This window comes from Crocodylus porosus, unplaced genomic scaffold (genome assembly GCF_001723895.1).
Source record: "Crocodylus porosus isolate Cpor-Errol unplaced genomic scaffold, CroPor_comp1, whole genome shotgun sequence".
Taxonomy (NCBI): domain Eukaryota; kingdom Metazoa; phylum Chordata; order Crocodylia; family Crocodylidae; genus Crocodylus; species Crocodylus porosus.
This window is the reverse complement of record NW_017728936.1, coordinates 8,396,303-8,422,935: the sequence shown is the minus strand read 5'-3', so window position 1 is coordinate 8,422,935 and position 26,633 is coordinate 8,396,303. Positions and strand designations below refer to the sequence as shown.

Below are 26,633 nucleotides of genomic sequence, written 5' to 3'. Positions count from 1 at the left end.
CGGGACAGCTCCATTCTCCCGCCCTTCCGGCCGGCTTGGCCAGCGCGTCTGTGTACGGTAGCCATGGAGACGCTACGCCGGCAGCGTAGTGCGCGAGCCGCTGGGAATCGCCGCCTGCGCCCGTGCGGAGACTGCCCCTGCTGCGCGGGGGGGGCCGTGCTCCGCAGAGTAGGTGAGGGGGTGTGTGGGTGTGTTTGTGTGTGTGTATACACTATATATATGTGTGTGTGTGTGTGTGTGTGTGTGTGTGTGTGTGTGTGTGTGTACACTATGTGTGTGTACACGTGTATGTGGACATATATATACGTGTGTACATATATGTGTTCGTAGATATAAATATATGCGCGTGTGCATATAAATGTGTGTGTTCGTATATATAAATACGTGTCTATGCATATATAAATGTGTATATATTTATGTGTGTGTGTAGATAGATATGTGTGACACATACATATCTATACATACATACATACGTGTGTGCGCGCGTGTGTAGTAAGATCTCCTACCGGCACTAGAGTAAAACTGACTCGGTTCTTGGCGGTGTCGCCGCTGCCCGCGGGGGCCTGAACAAGAACAGTGTAATTGGCCGGTTTTACAAATTTCTCCTTGGCACTCCTTCAAATAAAACCCCATAGAGGGGTCTGTCTCTATATGCCAAAAGAGAAAAGCTTCCTAACTGAGATTTCAGAGGCCTTTGATATAGGTCAGGCTCATCCCCACTTTACAGCGCAGGGGTTGGAGGCGCAGGCAGGATGTTAATCTGCTGAAGGATACACCCACCGTGGCAAAGCCAGAAACGAAATCTAAATGTACGGCTGAGTACCGTATTCGTTGTACCGCCCTGGTTTTTATCAGGTCACATTTGTTAAGTGATCGTTACAACCATAAGAGCTCGGAGCTTTTTAAAAGAATAAATCCTTAAATTCTGAGCAAATTGACGAGTGAGTTTCTGCAGCATATGGTGGAAAGATTTTCATTCATCTCTAGTGAGTGGGTAAATGGACATATCAAGCAGTGCACTGCGTTCAAATGGGGATAAAACTACTGGTTTGGAAGTCTGTACAGACAAAATGATTGATGAGTCTTCTCTCCACAGCTTATGCATAACTTCCCAGTATAGGTCTGCTGTTATATAAAGTATAATCAATAAAAGAGGACAGTTATAGGTACCATTAGCATGTTAATAAAATGCTTGGTGAGAGTTTAACTTTACCCCTGGGAAAATATAAAAATATATGTGTGTATTTAATGATGTACATTAAAATGAACCTAGTGTTATATGAAAACATTTTTTTGTTAAAATTGGACTTCCCTCTTTTGTTGCTTTATTATAATGTTAACCTAGATCATGTGTGCAAAGTATTTTGTAAATGCAGAGTTAAGTTGCTGGCTGGTTTTCTTTGTTCTTTTTTTTGAATATATATAATATTTTTTCATATATAATGTAACTGAAACTCTTATTTGGTAACCACACTCATATGAAGTATTAGCTGACCATACAAGAGTCAAGACTTTAAACACTTTCACACATGCTTAAACATGACTATGAGCAGTCCTATTTAAAATCACTGGAATAATTCAGGATGGTAAAAGGATTGTAATTTAGGGCCTTAGTATACAGGACTGTAGTACAGGCTCAGGGCCTTAGTATCTTTGGTTTCTCACCATGTAAGGTACTGCTCAGTTCAAGTGATAGAACTGATCACTTCAGTATTTAGGAATAAAATCACTGCTTCAAAACATGCAAACTAGGTTACTGACCATTTAAGTCACTGATTCCCAGGCAGGGTGCCAAAGCACGACAGGTGCCACAAGATCTTTTGAAGGGTGCCTCCCAAGTGCAAAGAGATACAAGTACAGATGCAGGCTTATCCCTGCTGGCCGCTTCCCCACCCCGCTGCCCAGCCTCCCTGCGAGGAGGTAAGCAATATAATAAATCAATTAGTTTTTTAAATGGGGTGCTACTCAAGTCACAGAAGTTATGGATGGGTGCCATAGGTCTATATCATTTGAGAACCACTGATTTAAGCAATAAACGGCTCTTCTAGATATTTAACTTAACTGTCATTTTCTTTTTCAGCGGCCAAGTTGTTTACATCCTAGTTCCATGAATGCTTCACCTGTGATGCCTATTTTCCCATTATTTCCTTTCTAGATATTTGCAGCATGAATAGTAGCGGCTTAGCTCAAAGCACATTCCTCCAGCCACACTTCTGTCATACTGGTTTCAAAGGGCCATCTTTAATTGGGGGAAACTGCCAACCAAGTCTAAACGACTCTCAGGAGTCCGATTGTGAATGCCTGACGCGGGAGATAGAATATCAGCGTGAACTTCAAAAGCGGATTTCCGACAATGAAGAACTATTAGGCCTGTCTTCTGATGAGATAGAGAATGACAGCTTAGAAGAAGATAGCTTGGAAGACACAAGTGTGAATAATCCAGAATCAGCAAACCATGGCAAAGTACTTTCACGTGGGAAAGAATATGGAAAGCAGAAGAGCAGTAATAACAAAAGGTAAAGGAATGTGTTTTTGGTTTATGGACAGAATAAACCTGACATCTTAGTGCTTAGGCCTCCTTAAGTCAGAGAGCAGTACATTGGACAGCTTTAGACCTGCCTATGGTGCCTTTATATAGCAGAATGGGGTAAAGGAGTTCAAGGACTAATCTACATACAAAAAAAAAAGAGTAATGCATGAGTTTTATATAGTTAAAGCAGTCTAACTCCTCCCAGCTTATGTACCCATAAAACTACACTGGCCCAAAGGGTTGTACCAGTTTACCCACTAATATTTGAGTAGGAAAAAAAATAATAATAATTGCACCCTAAAAGAAATACCGAGCTAGCTATTAGCGTGAATAAGAATGCAGGAGGTGTTTTGAAATGTAGCACACTATATAAACTTACTCCTTTAGAAAAGGAGAGCAGCCATCCTTTGTTCACCAAAGATATGATTTTGGGTTGGATTTCAAAGCCACACGTAAAAGGGGAAGGGGAAGAATTTCTCTTACACTCATGTAGGAAGTACGGAAACATTGAGTCCAGCTATGCTAAAATAAATGGGTGCCATTTGCCCACTCAGTTGCTTCTAGAGCAGCTGGGCAGGGCGATGTGGGCAATAAGCAGTCTTCCCTGTGCTCTCCCACAGCAACAGCACAACTAGGGCTGACACAGAGAACGGAGTCATTTTCTGTTGGTACAGGCTCCGGGAAAAATAGAGACCCTTCCTTTCTGTGAGCTTCATCCACAGACCTCCTCCGTCAATGGAAAGCATCTCACTGACAATTAAAAGCTTTGCCACAGCCCCTAAAGCCCATAGCATAATGCACTATGCACTTTTTTCCAAGCCTGCTAGTTGGTGACAACTTTCTGTAGGCTCTTGAAAAGCTATGTGAAAAGAAGCCACATCCTAGGAAATAATGCTGCTCTGTACCCGAAAAAGCTTCCAGCAAATAAAAGGAAAAAAGATAGTGAAACCCTGTTGGGTTGATGAGATGCAGTTCTATTCAGTAACTATATAAACGCAAAAATTAAAAATTCTAGGCCGACTGTTTGTCACCCTCACACGCTCTTAAAACGGCATTAACTTTCTACATAAAATAAAATTGAATTTGCTGTCATATGCATAAAAGGCTTAATGCTGTATAAATTGGTGAATAATTCTTGTGTTTAAAAGGATTAAATTAAAGCTGAAGCAATAATAATGTGCAGTTTCAATTTAACTGTCTACTTAGAATAAAATGGCAAACAAATGAAGGCTAAACGATTAATAGCATGCTTTTATTCACCTCCTCAACAGGCAAAATGGCCAGTTATGGAACATTTTATTGTGAGTGCAAAGGATGTTAATTGTACTAGAAACATGCTCTAATTTTAGTAATTTTTTGACTGAATACTATGCTGAATATGAGGCTCTTCATTAAATGGAAATTTGATTTTATTTTGTTTGAACTTATCACAGTAAGTACTCAAATATAGTCCATTAACTGGAGCAAATATCATAGCATATGCATATGAAACCCCTCTCGCTACATCCATTACTAACCCAGGAATTTGAAGAGGAAACACTGCATCTGTTGTCTATCCTCTACACTTTTGTTGATGAGTGCAGAGTCCATCTAACCTTTATATCGAACTGGGGAGAGGAATAAGAGGTGCACTTTTTGTCTGCAGATGATTAGAGATGAAGGAGGCTCTTCACACTCATTTTGTTCCAGTGTGGTGACCTGGACTACATAATACAATCGAGCCGCTATGCACACATTTCAACACAATAGAGCTCTTGAGAATTATATTCTGTTATCTGAATCATTTCCCACAAAATATTTTTGAAACAACATATGCACAGAAATATGTAATATGGTCATCTAGGAATTCTTATGTATGATTTATGGTTTTTTATTACTAATAACAACATTTTAAGCCCCACTATTGCTACTTCACTGGTATAAATTGTAAGGAATTTTAACCATAACCTCAAGTACTCAAGATACCAGGTCACTGACACTTATCTGAAATGAAAGCATCAATATAGAACCAGACTGTATTTATTATAATTTATTATTTAGGTCACACTACATATTAAAGAAGCTTTTGTACTGGCTTGAGACAGTGTTAATGAACGCTTAATGTATAGGTAGTGGTGTTGCTGGTTTTTATAGAGCCCAACAGGGCAAAAAAACGCTTATAACCACGGCATGAAAGCCAGTAGAAGTTGGGTGCTTCTCTAAATGCTCCTCTGCAAAGGCCACCCTTTGTGGCCAGCTGCCCCTAACACAATTCATATTTGAGAGTCACCTATAACAGAAAAACTGCTGAGCAGCAATTTGGATTCCTCTCTCCTTTTTTTTTTGAAAAAAAAAAATCGTCTTCTGGTCAGGGTGTGCTTAACCTGGGCACACAACTTAGTCTCATCTCCACTAGCCAGGATCCTACCTAGAAAGTCTGTCTTCCAGTTCCTCCAGAATAGGTAGCTTGCTGTTGTGTGGTGATGAACAAAATACTTTCAAATCTGTAGGTTGTTCCCTCTTGAGGGCCCAGTACTCTTGAGGTTGGAGGGACAGCTATACCGGGCAGCAAGACCTCTGAGAGCAAATAGATTTTCCTGTGGAAGATAAATGGCAAATATAATGATTTGCCTTTTATGAATTAAGTCCTGTTGACTTAAATTGCAAAAAACAACTAGTTTCACTTTCATGACAGCTTTTTTGGGTGCTTTTCTACAAGTACTGCAGTTCATTTATGCTGGGATAAGATTTTATTGTTGGATCAGTTTGTGTTACACTTAATTAGTATTTGGTGCTAATTAACATTTAAATATGAAGAGAAAGGACTTCCCAGATTCTGAGCTCAAAAAATTTGATGCAGCTGCTTGGTTTCTGATCCAGCAAAATGTCGCACAAGTAATTACATACATGCAAGGTGCATCTACACGTGAGCTGAACTGCGTAGTAGACTAATGTCCTGTCCAACACTGTCTTCCACAGCCTGGGGGCTGCTTCGCCCCAGCTAAAACTGCTGCGGTCCCAAGTGCACCATCTGCACATGTGCCCTGGACTGCAGCAGTTTGAGCATCTACACATGCCATTAAGGTGCTGTGATAAACTCTGGCGCAAACTGTACCTGTGTTTATCATGTTGCCTTAATGGCACATGTAGATGTACCCACAGAGCTCAGTGGGACTGCACACATGTGGAAAGTACTGCAGAAATGTGTGCATAGGCTGGAACTCCACACTGAATTCCCCAGAATTTATTCAAAACTCTGATTAAATGCTCGTTTTCAAATGTTAATATTTCTTTTTTGGTTTTATAGCAAACAGCAATCTGTAGACAGATATTGTCACCTAAGATACAATCCTAACTGGAAGATGATAAAAGAGGGAGGAGAATTGTCTGAAGTGCAAAGAACAAGCCAAACTGCAGAGGAAACTCCACAATGCTCCTCTGATGATTTTTCTTACCTCCCTTCCAAAGGCATCTTAGACAGAATCTTGAAAGAAAATAATCAGCTGGTAGAAGAACCACAAAATATATCACCTGAAATTAATGCAGAATTATTAAGCCCTGATGATCAAATTATTAGTATCAGCAGAGAGCCTTTTAGATTACATACAGAAGGAAAAAAAACAGTAGATTGTCACCAAAAAACCAGTTCCAGCACATACAGTGATGTTTCCTCTCTTCAATCTGGACAAGTTAAGCAACGGAGTGCAAAAAAAGACTTTGTGGAAAAAAATAAACTTACTTTAGGACTGGCAGCAAACATGCACAATTCATACCTTCAACTACATAGTAAAAAGCAAGGAGAAATTCTTCATGAGCAGGTAGGCAAATGCACTTGATTCATGACATCTTCTAATGGGGTATGACCTGATAGTCCTCTAATCATTTGAGTCTCTACCAAATCGCATGGTTTTACAGGGGGCTAAATAGATTTCCAGTCATTCACAACATAAGGGATCATTCGTTTTCTTGTAAGTATCTTCTCTGCCATTTATAGAAAAGTGTTGTGTGCTACTTGTATCCCCATGCATAGACTTGTCATGGTCTCCAGTTGTAGCATATGCATTCTCCAGGGACGACTATGTCCCCTGTACAGAAGCTAAGTCTTATCTGATAGCAGTCAACTAAATGCTAGGCAGCCATGGTAAGTCACAGGTCCAGCATGGAAGTAGAAAGCAGAATGGTTTTCCTCTAAACACATCCATGTGGCCCAGGACAGGATTTGAGTCTTAGAGGGGTCCCATGGAGGACTAGGATTTATCCCCCTCGATCTTACAGGCAACTTTCTTGTGAAAATGCCAATCGATTTAATTAGATACATCAGCCAAGACACTGAGAAGGTTGCCAGATCCAAAGTCCTATACCTTGGGATCAAGCTACCAATGGCACAGGCCATTAAGTGCAAATGCTGTGCTGTCATTCTTGGTAAGCAAGTTGCAGAAACCGGTAAATGCACTAGAGGATGTCAACTGCTGTAACAAATGTAAGTGGGCAATTTGTCTCTTGTTGAATGGTTTCAGAACTGTGTGCAAGATTTCAGCTTTTTGCAGGAAGGTACCTAGATAGGGTATTTTCCCCACCTCCTCCCTCATATATATTTTTTAAACTCTTAATTTTCTTGATAGTGATATTTTCCATCCAGTGCAATTAATTGTTCATCACATCTTGTTAAATGATTCATTTTTATATTGTACTGGAATTTAACTAGCTTTGCTTACATCAATCTATTAACAATGAGCCTTAATAATAAATGTTGCATATTGTTATCATTGGTAACAAACATTAATATTGCATCATGCAAGTACAAATGCTTCTGACAGCAGAGCATCTATAACAGATTTTTTTAGAAGAAAAATAAAATATGATGCTAGTATTTAGAATAAAGTTTGGTATGAGCAACTTCAAAATTGCTTTCATCAAAAAAAAATAATTATAAAGATGTGCAGTTTAAAATCTAGAAAAAATTATATAGTGAAGATACAGTCTGGGTGGATGTACCCACACATTTGTTCATCAGTGACATTTAGTACAGGCTTTCCAAAAAAAAAAAAAATAAGTGGGGTGGGGAGTTAGTTTATATTTTGTGTTTCCAAAAATATGACACACCAAGCTTGATTTTTCAAGGGTGCCGAGTATTTACTATTCTATTTCAAGTCAATGGAAGCTCTGGGATGTAGTACCTTGAAATGAAGGGCCTAGTTTCAAAGTTCTCTCAAAAAGTAGACAAAATGAGGTTTTGTTTGAAAACATTGGTTCATTATACCATAAGATATTCATTATACTATACTAGATGTTGATTCACTATAGTATAATGGGAAGGTGAAAATCATGTAATTATACTTCTAAGTTATTGAACAGGTAGATAACTGTATTTTCCAACACACCTAGAAGAACAAATGCTTTTACGAGATATTCATTAGCCTTGTAAAAATCTATCTAATGCAAACACTAGAGGGCACCTGCTGTATGTATTAAGATCAGTGAATTAGTGGACAAGATCTTGCTTGTCCAAGTGTTAAGAGTATTCGTTTTTTTCATCCATGATCCAGTTGGTTGTAAAAATCATTGCTATAAAATGAAGTTAATTAAAGCTTGTGTTGATGTGACTGTACTTGCTTTTGAGGGAATTCTGAAACTTTACATATAGTAACTTTTGTGAGCCTTGTGTTAGTGCCTGCGTCTCAGCCTTGTAAAGGATATGTAATATAACTGTGGTCTCTGTGCCCCAATCTAACAAGAACGTGCACTTGCAAGGCCCTGGGCTCCCAGCAAACCTGGGAATGGAAGGTTACCCCATGTCCAGACCAGTGTCCCGCTCACAGGCAGTCACTTCTTATCTTCCCTTTATTAAGCTGACCAACCTGCACCTTTAAAAAAAAAGTTTTTTTGCCTCTGTCACCACTACTATTGAGAGGCAGTTCCACGGCTTCATTCCTCTAATGGTAAAAAACCTTCTTCCACTTACAAGCCCAAATTTATCCATGGCCAACCTTGTGCCACTATTGCCCTTTAGCCTGTAGTCCTTTTTTCTCCCTGAGGTTTAGCCCCCTGAAGCATTTATAAAGAGCAATCATGTCTCCTCTCATCTTTCGTTTTGCTAAGCTCGACAAGCCAAGCTTTCAGTCTCCTCTTGTAAGATAAGCTCTCCATTCTCCTGATCATCCTAGTAGCCCTTCTCTGCACCTGTTCCAGTTTGAACTGATCTTCTTTGAAGGTGGCTAAGCAGAATTGTACACAAAATTTCAGATGCAGCCTTACTCTGCATTTATTTATCTTACACAAAAGGAGTATCGGGGTCCAAAGCCACTGAACATGGGTCAAGAAGCTCTGTATCAAAGCAGCCTAAAAGCAAAGACAATTCCATAGACTAGACAGTAGCAAACAGTCATCAAGTTTGACATGGTGCCCCCCTAAACCTTCAAGGTGCATCTGAGCTTGACGTGAAGCAGCCATTCAAGAATGAAACAGCTGGGGAAACCATTTGCTGCACATAAGAAAAATAATCTGACCTGTGGTTTATGAAGTTGAATTGAACCATCAGTACACATTAGCCAAGTGTTTTGTCAACTGAAGCAGCTAACTTGGAACATCAAAAAACAATGAGGATACAAAAAAATGCTGCATCACACATCTTCTCTAGAGGCCCAGACGCATACCTTAGATACTGTGCCTCTATAAACCAGTTCATTTCCTGCCCTTCATCAAGGAAGCACCATCAGCTTCATTACATTAGCCACACAGCTGGCACTGAAGTAGTGTGCATAAAATAGTATTGTATTATGAAGAAAAGCACTTTTCAAATAACTTTACTAAACCATCTTTGTATGGGATAAGATAGTGAGTGTGTGTTATTGAAGAGTCCTAATTTCACATTGTTGCAGGATTTGCAGCTTATTAAGTCTGTGAACACAGGCAATGAGCTACGTGTACCCAAACATCTTGCAAAGGTGCACTTGTGGGTTGATGTGTGCACTCACTAATTCATATAGCATTTTATAAAGCATCAACTTTTTTGCGGTGCTGCCTGATTCTCTAAAAACCTGATTGATGAGTTTCTTTGACAAAAAGAAGTAGCTGCCCAATCTAGCTCAGCTGTACTCAGTACGAGTTGCTTTCCTACCTACAAACCCCTTACTTCAAAGCAAGGAACATAATGTACAATTTTTTAATGGCTCTAGACCAAGGCACTCAGGCTCTCTGTGCACTGCGCCTTACCTCGGTGTAAACACCTAATCAAGATTGCCTGCGCTTCAACAATAGCAGCCAAATGCAATTCGAGAACCACAAGCCTTTGAAGTCCTCACTGCAAAGGCCGGTTTTCTAGTCTGGGATAATGACATGCCATGATTGCTGTCTTTGTTGTATCTTTTCAGTAGAGAAGCAATTATGGGCCTCAATTTAACAGAATAGACATTACACAGCTTATGATGCTCAAAATGCAATTTCATTTGATCATTTTCTCAATTTGATTGGTATTAATAGAATAGTTCACAAAAAATGCTGGCAGAGGTTGTGTCCTGTTCCTCTTTCAAAGAGATAATGTAGAAGTATGCTTTACCTGCCCGGTAAATTATTGATACTGTAAGCCAGTGGGTTCCACCAAAAATGTCTCACCAGTGAAAAAGCTGTGTGCCTGTATCTGCTCTTCTGAAGCGAACCAAGGCAGTGGCTTCTTAATTTATTAACTTCATTGCTGACAGATCTTTCATTACCATTTGGGGGAACATGACTCATCTGAGATATCCCATCTGCCCTTTTAGGCCTTGGCTTACAAATGTATTAGACACCCATCTCCTGTATGGGATCTCACCTCCCCCCCGCTTTAACTGAGGTGGTTTCCCTAGTTAGTAATTCACCTGATAACAAAAACTTTCTCCCACTGACTTCTGCCAAATTAGCCATGCCCACTCATCAGTGGTGCCCAGTTAGCTCTATCACAGGCAAATGGCTTAGCACTGCAGCTAGGCAGGTCATCATCGCAACAACTGTGTTACTGGCCGAGTAGCCAAATATTTGGCAATGGCCATTTTCGTATGGATCATGGAATACAACATGCAGAAGTAAACGGAGTAAGAGACATATGGCTATATCATCTCAAAATGTTTCTTCCTTTGTTTTAATGTGATTTATGTTTTGCTTTGGTTTTCTCTGTGGCTTCCCTCCACCCCCGACTGTGCATTTCCTGCATCATGCTGCAGGGGCAATTTGCAAGCACCAAGTGTCCTGCTAGTCCGGCTCCCTCATGCCCCTTTGCATCCTACCTGTTTGTTTTGCTCGTTCAGGAGACAGCAGATAGAGCTGGCCAGAAAACGTTCATCAAAACAGCCTTCCACTGGGAAATCAAATGTTGAGGAAATCTAAATTTTCCATGAAATTGTTCTTCCAAAGCAAAACTGACACATTTGAAAAGTAGCCAAATGTCACTTCAGTCATCCCTGAATAGCTGCTCAGCTGCGAATTTTCATACGCCTACTCTACCCATTGGCTACGTTCTGTGCTTTCTGGTCCAAAGACAATGATTTGGCTTCTAAGTGGTTTGTTAGCTGCCACTGGCCATGTCTCATTACTGCCAGGCTGTATACATTAGGCGTTTTTATGTCTGTGCTGTGGCTGCTTCCAAGTCTCTCTCACCAACACTGCTCTGGTTTGCAATGCTTTCTCGCCCATGTGACTTTATTGGCGTTCAAGGCATTGCTATGGCATTTAACATCCTATGAATGTCTCAGTACAGTGGCTCATTACTTGTGATTTGCAGTCATTTAGCTGCCTGCTGTTAGAGGCATCTACTGACGATATCTTATATATACTGGACGGTATCTCGGTGCTCTTCCAGCTTCAGCCAGGAACAGGAGTCTGTCCTGCATGCTTTCTGCAACTTCCATTCCCTGCTGTCTTTGAATGCATGGGGAATGTTATCCACATCTGTACTATGGTTATCCAACTAGCTTGTTTGTGCACTTCTTTCACTTGTGTCCAGTCATGCATGTTATAATGCCAAACTTCAATGAACCTGGAGTGCAAAACATTGCTTTTTTTCTCTCCCCAACTTGTAGGGTTCCATCTGCATGTGCTATCCTTAGCTGTAGTGGGAGGGCCTTGGTTTACAGAGCCCTGAACGGGTGGGTTTTTTTTCTTCTTCAGGTTTCTGACACTAAAGTTATGGAGGAAAGACCTGGTCAGAACATCCTACAATTCAAAGCATGGATGTAGATTCTGGGTGGGACATGCATGTGCTCTCTGGAATCTGGGTAGCAATAAAGTTATTAGCTTCTCTGTCTCTAAACTTTTAACTCATATTTTTTTCCTCCTTAATAGGACTTGCTGCTTTTTTTTTGCTTTTTTTTTTTTTTTACATTTTTCATAATGTTTTTCATTTTTGATAATCCAAAAGCACTTCCCAAGAACTACTAATCATCCATACCTAACCCAGAGTGTATTAAGTAATACATCGGGTACAGGTCAAGCCTTTGCAAAATAAGTGAGAATTATTAACCTTTTTTTTCAGATGGACAAACTGAGGTACAGAGATGTTGATTAATTAGCCCAAGGCCACACTACTTGCTAGGAATCCTGGCTGCCAGTGCCGGGGTATGTTTTGTTAACTAAAACACCCTTTAAACATAAAAGTAGTTATATAGTATTAGAGAGCTAAAATATAAGAACCATATCCAAGGAAATTAGGAGTAGAGTGGGCTACAGAGAATCTAAACATCTTGTTCTACAACTCATGCACCAAAATCCATTGCATTTCCCCATGTATGAGATTATACAATTTACTCCAAAAAACATAAGGCTACCCACTGATGCTCCAGCTAGGCTGGTAGCCAGAAGATGTAGTTATGAAAATAGATAGTCTGTGAAACTCAGTGCATGAGATGGATTTAATCCATGCTTTATTGCCAAGTCTCTAGGAGTCCTGGGCTTAAAGGGTCAAATCTCCTTAGGCCAATACTCAGCTGATAATGCCACTGACCCATAAAACTGAAACTTCTAGCGCTAGCTGGTTTTGATGGGCTACCAAGGAATGCAAACTAAAATTGTAATATTGTTTCATTTCTTGTTCTTTGGGGAGTGTAAGGCGCATTTTAAAACCAAAAATTTTTTTGGTTTTAAAATATGGAGGAGGGAGTTGCACCTTAGTATCTGTCAGCCTATGTAATTTCTTAAAAATGATCAGCATATAAAACCTACCAAGTAGTTGCATTATAAACTGATATAATGGAAAGCTTCCTGGTGTATTAGAACAGGAGGTAACGTTTCATTATTCAGGAAGATACCAGCACTCGAAAGGTACACGAGTGAGCCGAATCCAACCAAAACAAATAGGAAAACGATTTACTGTAACGTCAGTCACTGTTTTAGCTCGCTGCTTGTACTGTAGTGGGGAAGGAGATGTGAACAATGTAGCAGGCTAAAGACTCATTTGTTCCTTTGTTCTTTCAATATAGGAAAAGTGTGGTTGTAGTGTGTAAGGTTGTAAAGGGAGCAGAGTTAGTAACACGTATGACTGGACACAGATAGGAAATGAATCGTGTTCAGAAGAGAAGCAGAAAGAGTCTCAAACTGAAATAGCTAAGAAAAAGAGCACCTGCCTCTCTTTATCACCAGAAAAATATTCTACTAAAGAAGGAAAATACATAGTAAAAGAGAAACAAGTTTGTTCCAAGGGTGAAAGGGGAAAGCATTGGTAGAGACCACTTTCTTGTGGCATTAAGAGGGAAACCAGGGATTGCCAAATCACCATTCATTCCTGGGTCTGTGCCTGGACCATCCCTGACACATGGTGCCATTAATTTAACACGTGACCTTTACTGTTACAGCGTAGAACAGAAAAACAACTGCAGCGTAAGGTGAGCATTAATGTTCATTGATAACCCCAGCTAACAATTCTTAGTCATTTGCACAGCTGATTTCTGGAGCGATCATGTCATTTCCCAATTCAACATACAAGTAGAAAATGACTCCAGGATTAGGTTTGATAATAAGCACTCTCCTTGGGAATTTCTGAGAAATCCAACGATAACTTTCTCAGCAACCTAGAGGCCTTTCTGGGCACCAATTTTGCCATGAAACCGGATTGTATTTCTGATTTGTCTCAGACAGATCAGTACCTGCACCGGCTCTGTTCAGCCAGCTCTGAAAACAGTTTGAGAAGCAGCATTATCTAAAAGCTAAAATGTAATCCCATTTGCCAGGATAATACCACTGAAGGCCATGGAGTTTTACTGCCCTAAAACACACGGAGATTTTCTATTGTTTTTAAGATAATTTTGCATGGTTTGCCTCCATCTGACCAGGCAAGATTAAAGCTGTGCAAGGGATACTATCTTGCCTGATACAGGATATTGTGCAGCCTAAGGGACTTAGATACCCAATTCTCATTAAAATCAATGATAATTTACCATTTAAATCATTTATGCTTCTTTCAGAAAATCTCAGACCTGTTTTCATTTTAATAAAAGTATGCTGAGTTTACTTAAGCAGACTGAATTCCCTACTGTTCATTGAAGGTTAGAAGCTGCACTCTGTAGGAGAGCAAATCAGCCTTTATGCAGTTTTTCTTGGGAAAGAGGTGATCTATAGATTTAAAATTTCTTAGTGAAGGAAGAATTTAGCACTGTTACTTGAGCCATCTAAATGGGAAAGCAATGGCCTGGTCACAGTTGGCACTGGTTCCTGCTGAGACTATGGGACTTTTCCATAGGTGGCCTGGTATGTGCGAACATTAATTATTACAGAGTAGGTCTAGCTAACAAATTATTATCTTGGCACCAGGAGTCAGGATTCCCCAGTGCTAAAGCTTTTGCCAAAACGTTCTGCTTTATATGTGGATTTAATACCTACCATTAAGCAGTTACTGTGAGTGCATATGCTATGTAGTGATTGCAAATGTTGCTAACAAAAGAACCCTAGAGAGAATGGAGGACGAAATGGAGGATTTCAGTGCTGGCAAAGATTAAATGGACTGAGAATGCTTTGTATATTACCTTTAAGGGAGCTCATATCTTGCTACAAAAGGAGTTACACCTGATGCCTTAATTGGAAGGTGAGAAAACTTAAGTAAACTGCAGATTTCAAGTACGCTGCTTTGGGTGAAGAGAGAAATCCCATTGAGCTTAAATTCCTAAATTGTTTCTTACTGCTGAGTTGACATGTTGCAGGTCTCAGAAGCACATGAATTCTTGATTTAACACTTGAAACAATTTAAACTGTTTATATTGACTTCTGCCTTGGACACATCTAATAAAAGCAGACCTTCTAAGGAGCTCTTTTGTCATCTAGGCTGTGAATACCCCTCTGGATATTTGCAGTTAAAAAATGGGTTGCAGAACCTGAATTTAATACTATATTTTTGATGATGTAGACAATTAATGACTGGGGCTGTTGTACTCATTGCATCTCCCACTGTCCACTTGCACATCCAGATAGGTAGGATTTTGCACAGGCAAAGGGGTATGTCCTTCCAAATATAGGGAGCACGGTCTGTTTGTTCATTTTACAGTAAATGGCAATATGCTTTCTCTATCTAGATACCCAGCTGCCTGCAGGTCAGCAGATTCTTCACCATTGTACAGATGTATGCACACACACTCATACATCTATACAGCTCAGTGCTGATATTTGTATTCCCTTCATACTCATTTTTTACTAGAGGCCTCTGAGCTATTTCTCTTTAATCCTCTCTAATTCCATTTAGAAACTTTTTCCCGCTAAATAATTTAGTGTCACATCTATGAATCTTGTTTATTCTGAGTTGATGTATAGTCCATAAGTGGCTGAAAAGCATAAAGAGAACTCTAAGATTGAAATGTTTCTCCCAGGCTTTTGACTGTGTGAGCAAGCACTAGGATAAAGAAGTAGAAATGAAAAGCCCTTAGTGTTTTATGGTTACACATGGTTTTACACAGTGTTCAAATAAAATTCAGTTTGTGCCATGTCATGAAAAAGCATTTGTAGTGTATGGCATGTATGCATAAGAACAGATCATCCAATTAGCATTTCAATTCAGAATTTGTCTCACAGAAAGATTGGAGGCAGTCATTACTGGTCAGCTGTGCAGTATTATCCATTTGTGCAACACTTTCAACGGTATCTGTGATCCTCTTTCCTTGGCAATGGGATAGAAAAATGTTTTGTTTATGGGTAAACTCCAACTTAGGTCTTGGTCTTAAAGGTCACTAACTAGCCATAAGCACATGTGGAAATGATTTTAGCAGGACTCCATCCTCATCTCTCTTACTTAGTCCATGCAGGGCCTGAGAACTGTTGAGTCTTAACTCAGCCACAAAGATCATGGAAGGTAGTAAAAACCAAAGCCATTCCCCTAGTTTAAACAGCTTGCAGGGCTCAGAAGCCTTTCTTTTCGCACTTGCATCTCTGCTACTGGGTCTCCTCCAGGCTCCACCTCCATTCTGCAGTTTTGCCCTTCATATACATTACTTACTCCTTCCCAATTGGATATGAGAATCAAACAAAGTTGGCTGGGCTCACATCCCAGTCTGCAACCCTGGCCCACCGTGCTCCTTACAAACACTCCATGGCCCTTATACAGTAGCACATCCTATTAAAGGACCAGATTCAAACAAACCTAGGATGTGCTTAAGTGGTATCCTGAGCAAATAAGTACCTGGCTTCACCTCTAGCACACTCTCAAGTCCCACTGAATTCAGTGAAACTTCAAAACATGTACATAAGTACTGTCCTATATAGGGGCCTGCGTTTATGTGGAATGCTGACAAATCCTTAAATGAAAGGTGTCATAGCCGGAAAAGTAACATGCAAGCTTTTTGTCTTTGTGATAACACTTTAGTATGCATGCAGTTCACAATGTCTTTGCCCACACTTTTTAGGATCACCAGAATAAACAAAACCAGGCAGACAAAACCAAACCAGAACAAAGATTTAAGGAGAGATTCTTCCCAAGGAGTGATGTCCAGCACCCATCAGGAAGACCAGCAGAGCCAAGACCTCAGTGTCACAGACATTGCAATATGTCAGAATTTGCAACTGCTCCTACAGGTGCTCTCTCTTCTGAAGTGCTAGAACTTGAGCAAGATGAGATCGGTTCACTGCACAACTGGTTACATGCAAGTCCCTTCCTTAGTCCAATTAGTCCTTCCATTAAGTCAAGTTCAATAGCAAATTGGGACACTCACTTAAATACCAAACCAAGTACAAATTTTCAAAACCAAAATCAAAAGCAAATCTCTGTGAACCTGAATTCACCCAAGCAGCCCCTTGAACTAGCATTGCATAAACAGTCTCCTGGCTTAAAACCGTCTCCGGTGCGCATCAGTGATGAGAACAAGGCATACCAGCATGATCCTGGAAACCCATATAATCGGGAACATATATACAATGATTCCATTTTAGAGCCTCTTCCAAGCAATGGCTATACCAAAGGTCAAACACACCTGCAAAGCTTTTCATCTGCTTACAATGCTAATCTTCAAGATTCTGGTCATGTTTCACAGCAGAGCTACAGAAAGCAAATGCATGCAGACAAGAGCCATCACACATACGCGAGCAGTAGCTTTTGGTAAGGACGCAGGTTGGAAAATGTTACTGGCACAATGGCATCTGCCCAAGTAATCATGAGCAGAGAGAGGTTGTTAGCCACGTTAATCTGAAGTCAGAAGACAGGGTAGAGTTGCACCTTACAAACTAACTGAATCAGGGATGCATAAGCTTTTATGAGCAAAAGTTTACTTCATCAGATGCTATTAGAGGACATGCAGAGAGCAGGCTATCAAAGAGAAAGAGTGATTTAAAGAAAAAAGGAAAGGGGAGAAAGCGTATGCATCTCTGAGTCAGTCAGTCTATAAGGTGCAGCTCTACCCTGCCTTCTGCCAAATAATCGTATTAGAGAAAGTCAAAAAAATCTGCACGGAAAAATCTGAGATAGTAGCATTGTAGATGTTACACATCTACCAGTCTAATTTATTCTTAATGTATAATTTACTCATTTATTGTTATTTACAGTGGGCAGCTTCTTTTCTAGCACGATATTTTTAACTGTTCACTATTCTGCCTCCTCATATGCACAAAGTACCCACTGATCTTAACATTTCTATGTAAAAGAGCTGCAGGATGATTGGTTGCATTGTCTTTAAACCGAGTCAAAAAATAACTCGGTTATTTGAAAATCTACCTGACACCACCGTAGAATGTCAACCCCCAAGTTGTCTAACGCAGCTAAATGAACTCACGTTACAAGACTCGTCTCTACCAATAATCTTAAAATCACCTCTCACTGCAGCTCCACCAGTGGCAGTAGCCATTGGGCAATAAGGCCCCAGCATCTTTTAGAATGGAAATTCTACTTGAAACGAACAGAAACCTTAAATCTCACCTCACCAATTTAGCAGGCCTGATCCAAAGCCTATCAGAAATTCCATGGATGACTTTTATATGATTTCAATCAACTTTGGATCAGTGCCAAATGTTTTCTGTGCAACAGCTCAGGCTTAATGAAGTTTGTTTGCAAAATACGTGGATGCAAGTGAGATTATGTTCAGTCTGCAATAGGAACATTCACTTCTACCTCTGAAGCTTTACACAAGAAGGTCGATGGAGATGTTTCATTTCTTTCTCTCTTTTTTCTTTTGAGGCCATTCCAGTCATCTGCTCATAATCCACTGGCAAGCTCTTCTCCCACCACACAACTTACCCAGACCATGGAGAGACATCAGCAGGAAATCTCTCAACTGGCAGATGCTCACCTTGCTGGAAGACAACTTCCTGGCATGTTTCCAGCCATAATCCCAAGGGTAGAAAGTGACTCAGAGCTAAATGCAGAGAGGAGTGATGGCAGCCAAGTGAAAATGATTCGCAGCAACTCTGAAGGGTATCTGGTACAACTGGAAAAGCAAAAACAGCTGAAAGAAAAAGTAGAGAGGCGGGTAAGAAAACACTTATCTGTTCAGAAACAGTTTTGTATTACTGATTCCTGTCTTTGACAATATTTGTGTTTATCACCTAAACAATTCAAAAACATTTTAAAATATGGGTGTCCTCATTTTACAGAAGGGGATCCAGTACCTGCAAATGTTAAGTGAGTTGGCCAAGGTTAAAAATGTCAGTTGCAGAAACTATTATGGAAAAAGAAGATAATTACTAATACCTGATTTTGCCAACTTGGTTTCATACCATATAATCCAAAAATTAAGTCATAGATTTATAGATGTCAGGGTCAGAAGGGACCTCAGCAGATCATAGAGTCTGACCCCGTGCCCCAGGAAGGAGAGAGCTCTGGGTCAGACAACCCCAGCTAGATGCTTGTCCAGTCCCCTCTTGAAGACCCCAGGGTAGTGGAGAGCACCACCTCCCTTGGCAGCCCATTCTACATTCTGGCAACCCTTACCATGAAGAAGTTCTTTCTAATGTCCAACCTAAATCTGCTCTCCATCAATCTGTGGACATTGTTCCTAGTTACTCCAGAGGGTGCCCTGGTAAATAGAGCATCTCCTATTCCCTGGTGCCCTCCCCTGATGAAGCTATCGGCAGCCACAAGATCACATCTCAGCCTTCTCTTGCGAAGGCTGAAGAGATCCAGGTCCTTCAGTCTCTCCTCGTAGGGCCTTGCCTGCAGGCCTCTGACCATACAAGTGGCCTCCTCTGAACCCTCTCAAGATTCTCCACATCCCTCTTGAAGTGCGGTGCCCAAAACTGGATGCAGTACCAACTGCAGCCTTACCAATGCCACATAGAGGGGGAGGATCACCACCCTGGACCTGTTCATCATGCATCTACTAATGCAGGAGTGCTCAAACAGCTGTGCCAGCAGCTCTGCTCTGACACTGGCCAGTTCCTTCAGCACCCTTGCATGAAGTTCATCCGGGCCTACTGATTTGAACACGTCCAGCCCCTCCAAGCGCCCCTTCACTAATTCTGTGCTAACAGTTGGTGGCCTGGTGTCCCACCTGTGTCTATCTATTTATTGTCCGATTGAGAGATTTGGCATGGTCTGTGTCTAGGAATACAGATGCAAAGAACTCACTGAAGAGCTCAGCTTTGTCCCCCCTCTCTGTCACCAATTGCCCTAGTTTGTCTTGTAGGGGTCCTAGATTACCCTGCACCTTCCTTTTGCTCCCTACATATCTGAAGGAGCTTTTGTTGTCTTTAATTTTTGTTGCCAGCCCAAGTTCTAATCCTGCTTTGGTCTTCCTAACTGATTCCCTGCAAGTGCGAGCCAGGGAGGCATACTCCTCCTTGGTAGCTACCCCCTGTTTCCACAGCCTATATACCTTTCTTTGCCCTTAGGCTTTCCTGGACTTCCATGTTCAGCCAAGAGAGTGCCTTGGCCCCTTTGCCCCTTTTTATGTGCAATGGGATTGTCTCCTCCTGCGCCCATAGGATCGCTCCCTTGAGGAACGACTACCCTTCCTCGACCCGCATTTCGCCAATTCTCTTGAGCTTTAATGCCACACTGACTAATCTCCTGAGCACACTGAAGTTAGCCTTTCTCAAGTCTAGCACTTCAGCCCTGCTGCTTAGTTTACCCACTCTTTGCCAGATTGTGAATTCAATCAATCGATGGTCACTGTCCCCTAGGATACCTTGTACCTGCGGATTCCCCACCAGGTCACCCCTGTAGCTAACACCAAGTCCAGCAAGGGGTTTCCCCTAGTGGGATCGTATACCTCCTGCATTAGGTGGAAGTCCTGTATGCAGGTCAAGAACCTATGTGAGCGTTCAGACCTGGCTGACTGCTCTTCTCAGCAGATATCAAGGTAGTTTAGGCCACCCAGGACAACCATATCTCTTGACCGTATGGCCTCGGAAAGCTGTCTGGAGATTTCCAGGTCTAGCTCATCCTCCTGGTGTGGCAGGCCATAGTAGACGCCCACTACCAAGTCCCTTTTCCCCCAACCCTCTTGTATCCTGACCCACAGTACCTCAGTTTGGCCCTCCTCTGATCCCCTCTTGCTTATAGAGGATGTATATTGTTCCTTAGCATAGACAGCAACACCCTCCTTTTCTCCCCACACTCTATCCCATCTGTACAACCTGTAACCCGCGATGCCTACTGCCCAATCGTGAATAGGGTACCACCAGGTTTCAGTTAGTCCAACTAGGTTGAAGGTGTTGCTCGCAAGCAGGAGTGCAAGTTCCTCCTGCTTGCTCCCCGTGCTCGTAGCATGGGTATAGAGACATTTAAGCTCCACAGTGGGTGCCCTTGGTACCCCCCTGTCTTGATATCTATTGGGCCCCTTACCTGGGCAGATTCAGTGCATTGCTTATGGCTTGCTGATCCTAGGTTCTCCTTATCCTCTGCTTCCCTGTCCCCCAGCGAACCTAGTTTAAAGCCTTTTGGAGATCAGCCAACCTGTTAGAGAACAGACTCTTACCTTTAGAAGAGAGATGAAAACCATCTCGTCCCAGGATGCCTCTCTCATGGAAGTTCAGATCGTACTTCCATGAGAGAGTCAATTCATCACAGCAACTTTCCAATCCGCTTTGAGGAGTTGGTGAGCTGTAAGAACACACGGGGCACTGTTTGTCCTTCATATTATCCTAGTGGTAAGATGATTTAGAAAGGGACCAATTGTATAAGACAGCAGGTAGCCAGGCCTCAAATCAGAGCAAATCATTATCCTTGTCATGCCCATTTGCTAGTCAGATCAAATCCCTTGGTTTCCAAGGAAATCAGAGTTACAGGATTTGTAAAGCTAATGGCATAAACGTTATTCCAGGTCTACTGTTGGGGTCACTTTTTTAACACTAGGTATTCTTTGTCTCTTCTGCATGTCCAAATTTCATCCTAGAATTATTTAACGGTGATGAGAGAGAGTGGCATAAAAATTGCCTCTGCACCCATAACAAATTAGATGTTTAAGGAGTTCCCTTAACCCTAACCCTAAGGCTCCATGTCTGAATGCAGCCAGGCTAAACTGAAGAAATTACTCATGTGCTTTACCTAGTGGATAGTTTGTGTGTTGCTTCTTGGCCAGTCTGAGAGGGGTTAGCTGGATTACAACAGTGACTGCAGAGCAGCTTTTCTTCCTTTTCGGTTTCCCTGGGCTCACACCATTGTTTTTGTCTTTTTTCAGTAACTTTCTCACTTGCACAACTGAAGGGATTTTGCAGGCTTTTGGTCCTGCTTATGTCACGCATTCTGACCCAGCTTTTCACATTAAATAAAAGACCCTGAAAACAGATTCAATACAGATCATTGCACATATTATAGGAGTTAATTGACCATGATTAGTCATATAATGAAGCTACCTGTTTATGTGAACAGGTGTAGTAGTTTCTGTTACTTTCCATTGAAAAAAACAAATGGGTAAGTGTTCCATAAAGGAGCTTGGAGCATAAGAGATGTGTCATCCCAAAGTATATGGGAGTCTTAATTGTTTGCAGACGCAGTTTAACATAAAATATGTTCATTGTTTGACATTTAAAAAAAAAGACAACACTTCTGCATACAGAATTCTTTTGGTGTTCCTGTAATTACCGCACAGTTGAAATGACTGCTAAAGATAGCTCAAAAGAAGATGACAGACCAGATATTGGATCATTAAGAGTGCTGACTGATGAAATTTTTAAGTAGGGCCCAGCTATGGAAATTACCCAAGTCTTGTTGGAACACATGTGAAGAGATCCAGGAATGCCAGTGCCTCGTAAGACAAACCAGAAAGGCACCTTCTTCTGGAACTAACATAATGAATGTTTAGAAACAGATTAAAGATGAACTTCTGGTTCCCAGCATTGACAGCCGCTAAAGAGTTTTTCCACGAGGGATCAGCAAGTACGCTCCCTCTTCCAGATTGTAATTTCACCTCTGTGAATTTGAGATGTGGTCACTTTAAACAGCCGGTCTCCCAACTATCTGAAGAGTTCACATATGTATGCGAGTTGCTTTCTTTTGTTTGTAGAAAAGGGATGCAACAAAGTTCTCAGCCTTAAAAGCTTTGCAGCCAAGTGCCAATAGGAAGAGAGGCTGTCAGCTGGGTTAGGATAAGCCAATCTCCATTAGAAAATGGAGAAAATATCCTTTGTACAGCAGTGTATAAATGAAAAAGTTAAGCCAATTCATGTTTGGAATGTTAGATACTGGCAATGACCTTCCATTCTCCCTGCTTCAGCCACTTCACTTGTATAACTTGCTGCCTTATGGTGCAGATATTTCCTTCTCCTCCAAGGAAAGAATATTTTCAACTAAATTGCATTTTTGAGAAGGAAAAAAAAAAGCATGGAGGCTACTCATAACACTGTGCTGTAGTCAAGTGAGGTTCTAAAGAGCAGTAGTAGTTGCAAAAGGGAATAGATTTTGCAGTACCTAGGCATAAAGAATTGGATTCACAGTCAGCCTAATTAGACCGAGCTCTCCTGTTTGTGGCCTTTTTGAGAACAGAAGTAGAAATCCAGTCAAAGGGAGCAGAAGGGATTTGCCTAGCCATCCAGGTCTAGAGTGTCTAATTGCTATGAACCACCAAAATTGCATTTTGAAGTGGAAAGTATTTTGCACCTCATTTTAGTATGGTCATTTTTCGACAGTGTTTTGCACCTCATTTTAGTATGATTAAGAGAATCTCTACTAATAATGCACTCGGTTGGACAGATTTGGGTTGTCGGTTACTCTGCTTTAGTTGGAATTTTTCTCAAAATTCAAAATTATTATCGTTTCATAGTTGGTAGGGTCGGAAGGGACCTAAGCAGATCATTAAGTCCGACCCCCTGCCGTGGGCAGGAAAAAGTGCTGGGGTCAAACGACCCTGACTGGGTGATTGTCTAGCCTGGGTAACTGGGTAACATTTTAATTCAAAATGACAGGGCCAGACGCTTTGAGGTAAAGCAGACATAACCATATTGATTTCAGTTGAATTATTCACAATTTACACTAGGTCAGCTGAGATTAGACTTCACCTCAGACTGCCCAAACTTTCCTTCCTATCATCAGTATGTCGATCCTCATCTCCAGCTCTCCCTCTCCTGCCTGCTCTGGGTAAAAAGCTGACTCTGCTGAAGTCAGTAACAACACTACAAGGACTTCACTGGAGTCGGGCTCCCGGCCGCTGTCAGTTCTCCTCCCACACCTCAAAATTGCCTGCTGAGGCACAAGACCCTTTAGCAGGTACCATTGGAAGTAATGACTGAAGGCCTCAAATACCAAATGCTGTTATTTTCCATGCCGTTGCTAAAATGAACTATTTGGTAGTTCCATCAATGTAATAAACAGCTTAAAATGACAATGCATTCAACTCTTAGCAGTAGCTAGTTCATGAGAGGTAAGAGTAACAGGCAGGCCTCGACTTTGTTACCTGCATGGCTGGCAAATGTCCATATAATATTGAGACTTCTAGGGGAATATCAAAATGAATGAGAAACCTCAAGTTTACTTACCTAAATCATCATAAACCAGAAAGGACTGCGATAGGGTTGAGCATCCAGTCCTATTGCTGCCCCTCATGTGCATAAACAATACAGTACTGTGTTAAAATACACAATCATATGTTGTACTATAATATTTAATGAATTGAACTGGGTACAAAGACTTTATAGTTCACTAGGTTTCATTATTTTAAAAGAGTTTCTCCTTCTATCCTCTTCCTAAAATGGCCAAACCTGTTTTTCTTCTGTTCTGTTATCCATGGAAATGTAACATGTAGTATGCACCTCCTCAGGACAGTTACCCTGTCAAGGTAACTATATGTATTAAGGCAGACACTTGGAGGGAAATCAATTTGATTCTTCTTTTTTTTAAGCTTTCCAAGCCAAAGGTCTTCATGAATCTGGATGTGAAGCTTGGAGGCCTTGGACCTGACTATGTAACAGCCGAAGAGAAAGTAAGTATCAAGAAAGCCCTTTTGTTTCACAGGTCACAGTCATGCCTATTAAGACAATGTAGGTTACAACAGGGATGAAAGCACAGTTTATACAGTAATTAAAGAGTGCCTCGTAGTTATGCCTTTGAGTCGAGCGCTATACTAAATTCCAAATGGGATTGTCCATCTGAGTGTTAGGAACACAACCACCCATAGGAGAGTATTGCCTTAAATAAATATACCTTTATAGTCAGCTATCTGTTAACCAGTCTGCACATGAGTCCATCTGAGAAAAAAAAAGAATATATTAAAACCCCCTTTACCGTTTAGGTTAGGAGGTTTTGCCAGGTCCCCAGACCAAAGCAGACTCTCTCTTAGCTGCAAGCACTATAGAGCTTGTGACATGCAGTTGAACACAGTCAAATCACTGCAAAACTAAATTATAATATATTTCAAGACCAGTTTTGCATGAATCTACAGTGTGGAGACTGATAGTCACAGATGTTAAGACAAGAAGGGACAGTTTCTAAACATCTCTTCAGATCTCCTTCACAATGGCAGCCATAGGACTGCCCAGTTTAATTTGGGCTTCAAGTTAAATAGCTGTAGTTGGACTGGGTAATATAAACTCTTTGCTCCTAATTGATATTCTCCAAAACATCAAACTGATTTCACATTCATGTGATGATTGAATTCACATTCATCTGATTATCCAGTAGGACTCCAAGGCTTTGAGTCACTGCTTCATGGCTGTCGTCTGTCCTGCAAGAATAGCTTGAACTCTGGTTTCAGAAGTATGATCTTACCTTTGGGCACAGTGAACACATGTGTTTGATTGCAACTGCCACCCAGTCAAGGATTAGTGCCCTGACCTCTTTATTATTTACCACTTCTCAAGTCTTTGTGTTATCCACAAACTTTGTCAATGATTATTTTAAGTTTCATTTCTGGTTTTTGATTTTAAAAAACCCTGTTGAATGGCTCAGTGCCAAGAACAAATCCCTTCAGAACTCCACTAGAAACATTCTTGGTCAATTAGTTATCACTTGCCCTGCTTAGTTATCACTGTGGCCAGTCCAGCTGTTTTCAATCCATTTAATGTGTGCCATGCTCATTTTTATATCATTCTACTTTCTTAGTCAACCGGTTGCGTGGTACTAAGTGCTTTATAGATATCCAAGTATATTGGATCATCACTATTATCTTTATCAGTTGAATGTGCAATCTCATACAAAATTATTCAACATTAGTTTGGGACCTCTTTTATATAAACCCATGGAAATGTATTGGCATTAGTTACATAATCCTCCTTTAATTCTTACTTAGTCAAGACCTATGTCAGCTGTTACATTACTTTGCCCAGGTTCATTGTCTAGCTAACAGGCCTGTAATTACTCAGGTTGCCTCATTGGTGACTTAAATACTGGCACAATATTTTCTTCTGATACAGGTTCTAAGAGTTTTTAGAAATCAGCATTACTAGTCCAGATTTCTGCTGATTACAGGGAATGTGCGTCAGTCCAGAAAAGCGCTGTAAACAGAATGAGACATCCATCTCTCTTTTTTTCCAGGTTCATTTAAATTTTCTTAGATACATCTCACTAATTTTTTCATCCCTAGAAGTATCTATCTGCTAGGTTGTTGTTGTTGCTGGGGTTTGTTTTTTTTGTTGGGTTTTTTTTTTTGACAGGTATATATCCATTTGCAGGCAAGTACTGCTTTTTTCCTCACTGTCCTTGTTCAAACATTACTTTGACATGATCAAGCTACATATTCAGCCAGAAAATAGTGTGGCTTTACGTGGGAGGCAGAAAATGAAAGTAAATACCACAGAGTAAGTTAAATAGGGAAGAAGCTGAATGCACATTACACACTGTTAAGCAAACATCAGACATAACTGCACCAAACAGGAGACGATTGTCAAAAGTGTTGCAATGAAATATTATTTGACCCTTTCTCTACCAGAAAGTTTACAAGTTGCAAATTTGACAGATGTACGTCTCAAGAGCTACAGAACAAATCCTGTGTGCCCAGCTACCCATTTTACTATATAAACTGTTTATATTTTTACTGCATCCTTCTCAGAAATACCGCTGGGCATTGTGCGGCAAAAATGATTAAATGTATAAGTCTTCTGGAGCAGTTTAAAAGCCACTGTGATTTCTGCAGCCTTACTCTAAGTGAGATGGATTGGGCATCTCAAAGTGGAATAGACAGAAAGGTGCTCAGCTACCAAATAGCTTTTCATCCATATAGTTCTATAGTTAGGAGGGTCGGAAGGGACCTGAGCAGATCATCGAGTCCGACCCCCTGCCATGGCAGGAAAGAGTACTGGGGTCAAACGACCCCGGCAAGGTGAT

At 40.9% G+C, this 26,633-nt stretch overlaps 1 protein-coding gene across 1 annotated transcript in view; it reads left to right on the top strand.

The window, feature by feature from the left end:
• Window positions 1-2,159: 2,159 nt before the first annotated feature.
• Window positions 2,160-26,633, top strand: part of CUNH11orf63 (chromosome unknown C11orf63 homolog) — a 30,644-nt gene continuing 6,170 nt past the window's right edge. The window contains exons 1-5 of the mRNA XM_019547053.1: window positions 2,160-2,516; window positions 5,817-6,327; window positions 16,357-17,045; window positions 18,117-18,408; window positions 24,214-24,294. Of these exons, the coding sequence (XP_019402598.1) occupies window positions 2,167-2,516; window positions 5,817-6,327; window positions 16,357-17,045; window positions 18,117-18,408; window positions 24,214-24,294 (1,923 nt within the window). The 5' untranslated portion in view covers window positions 2,160-2,166. The remainder of the gene's footprint in view (window positions 2,517-5,816; window positions 6,328-16,356; window positions 17,046-18,116; window positions 18,409-24,213; window positions 24,295-26,633) is intronic.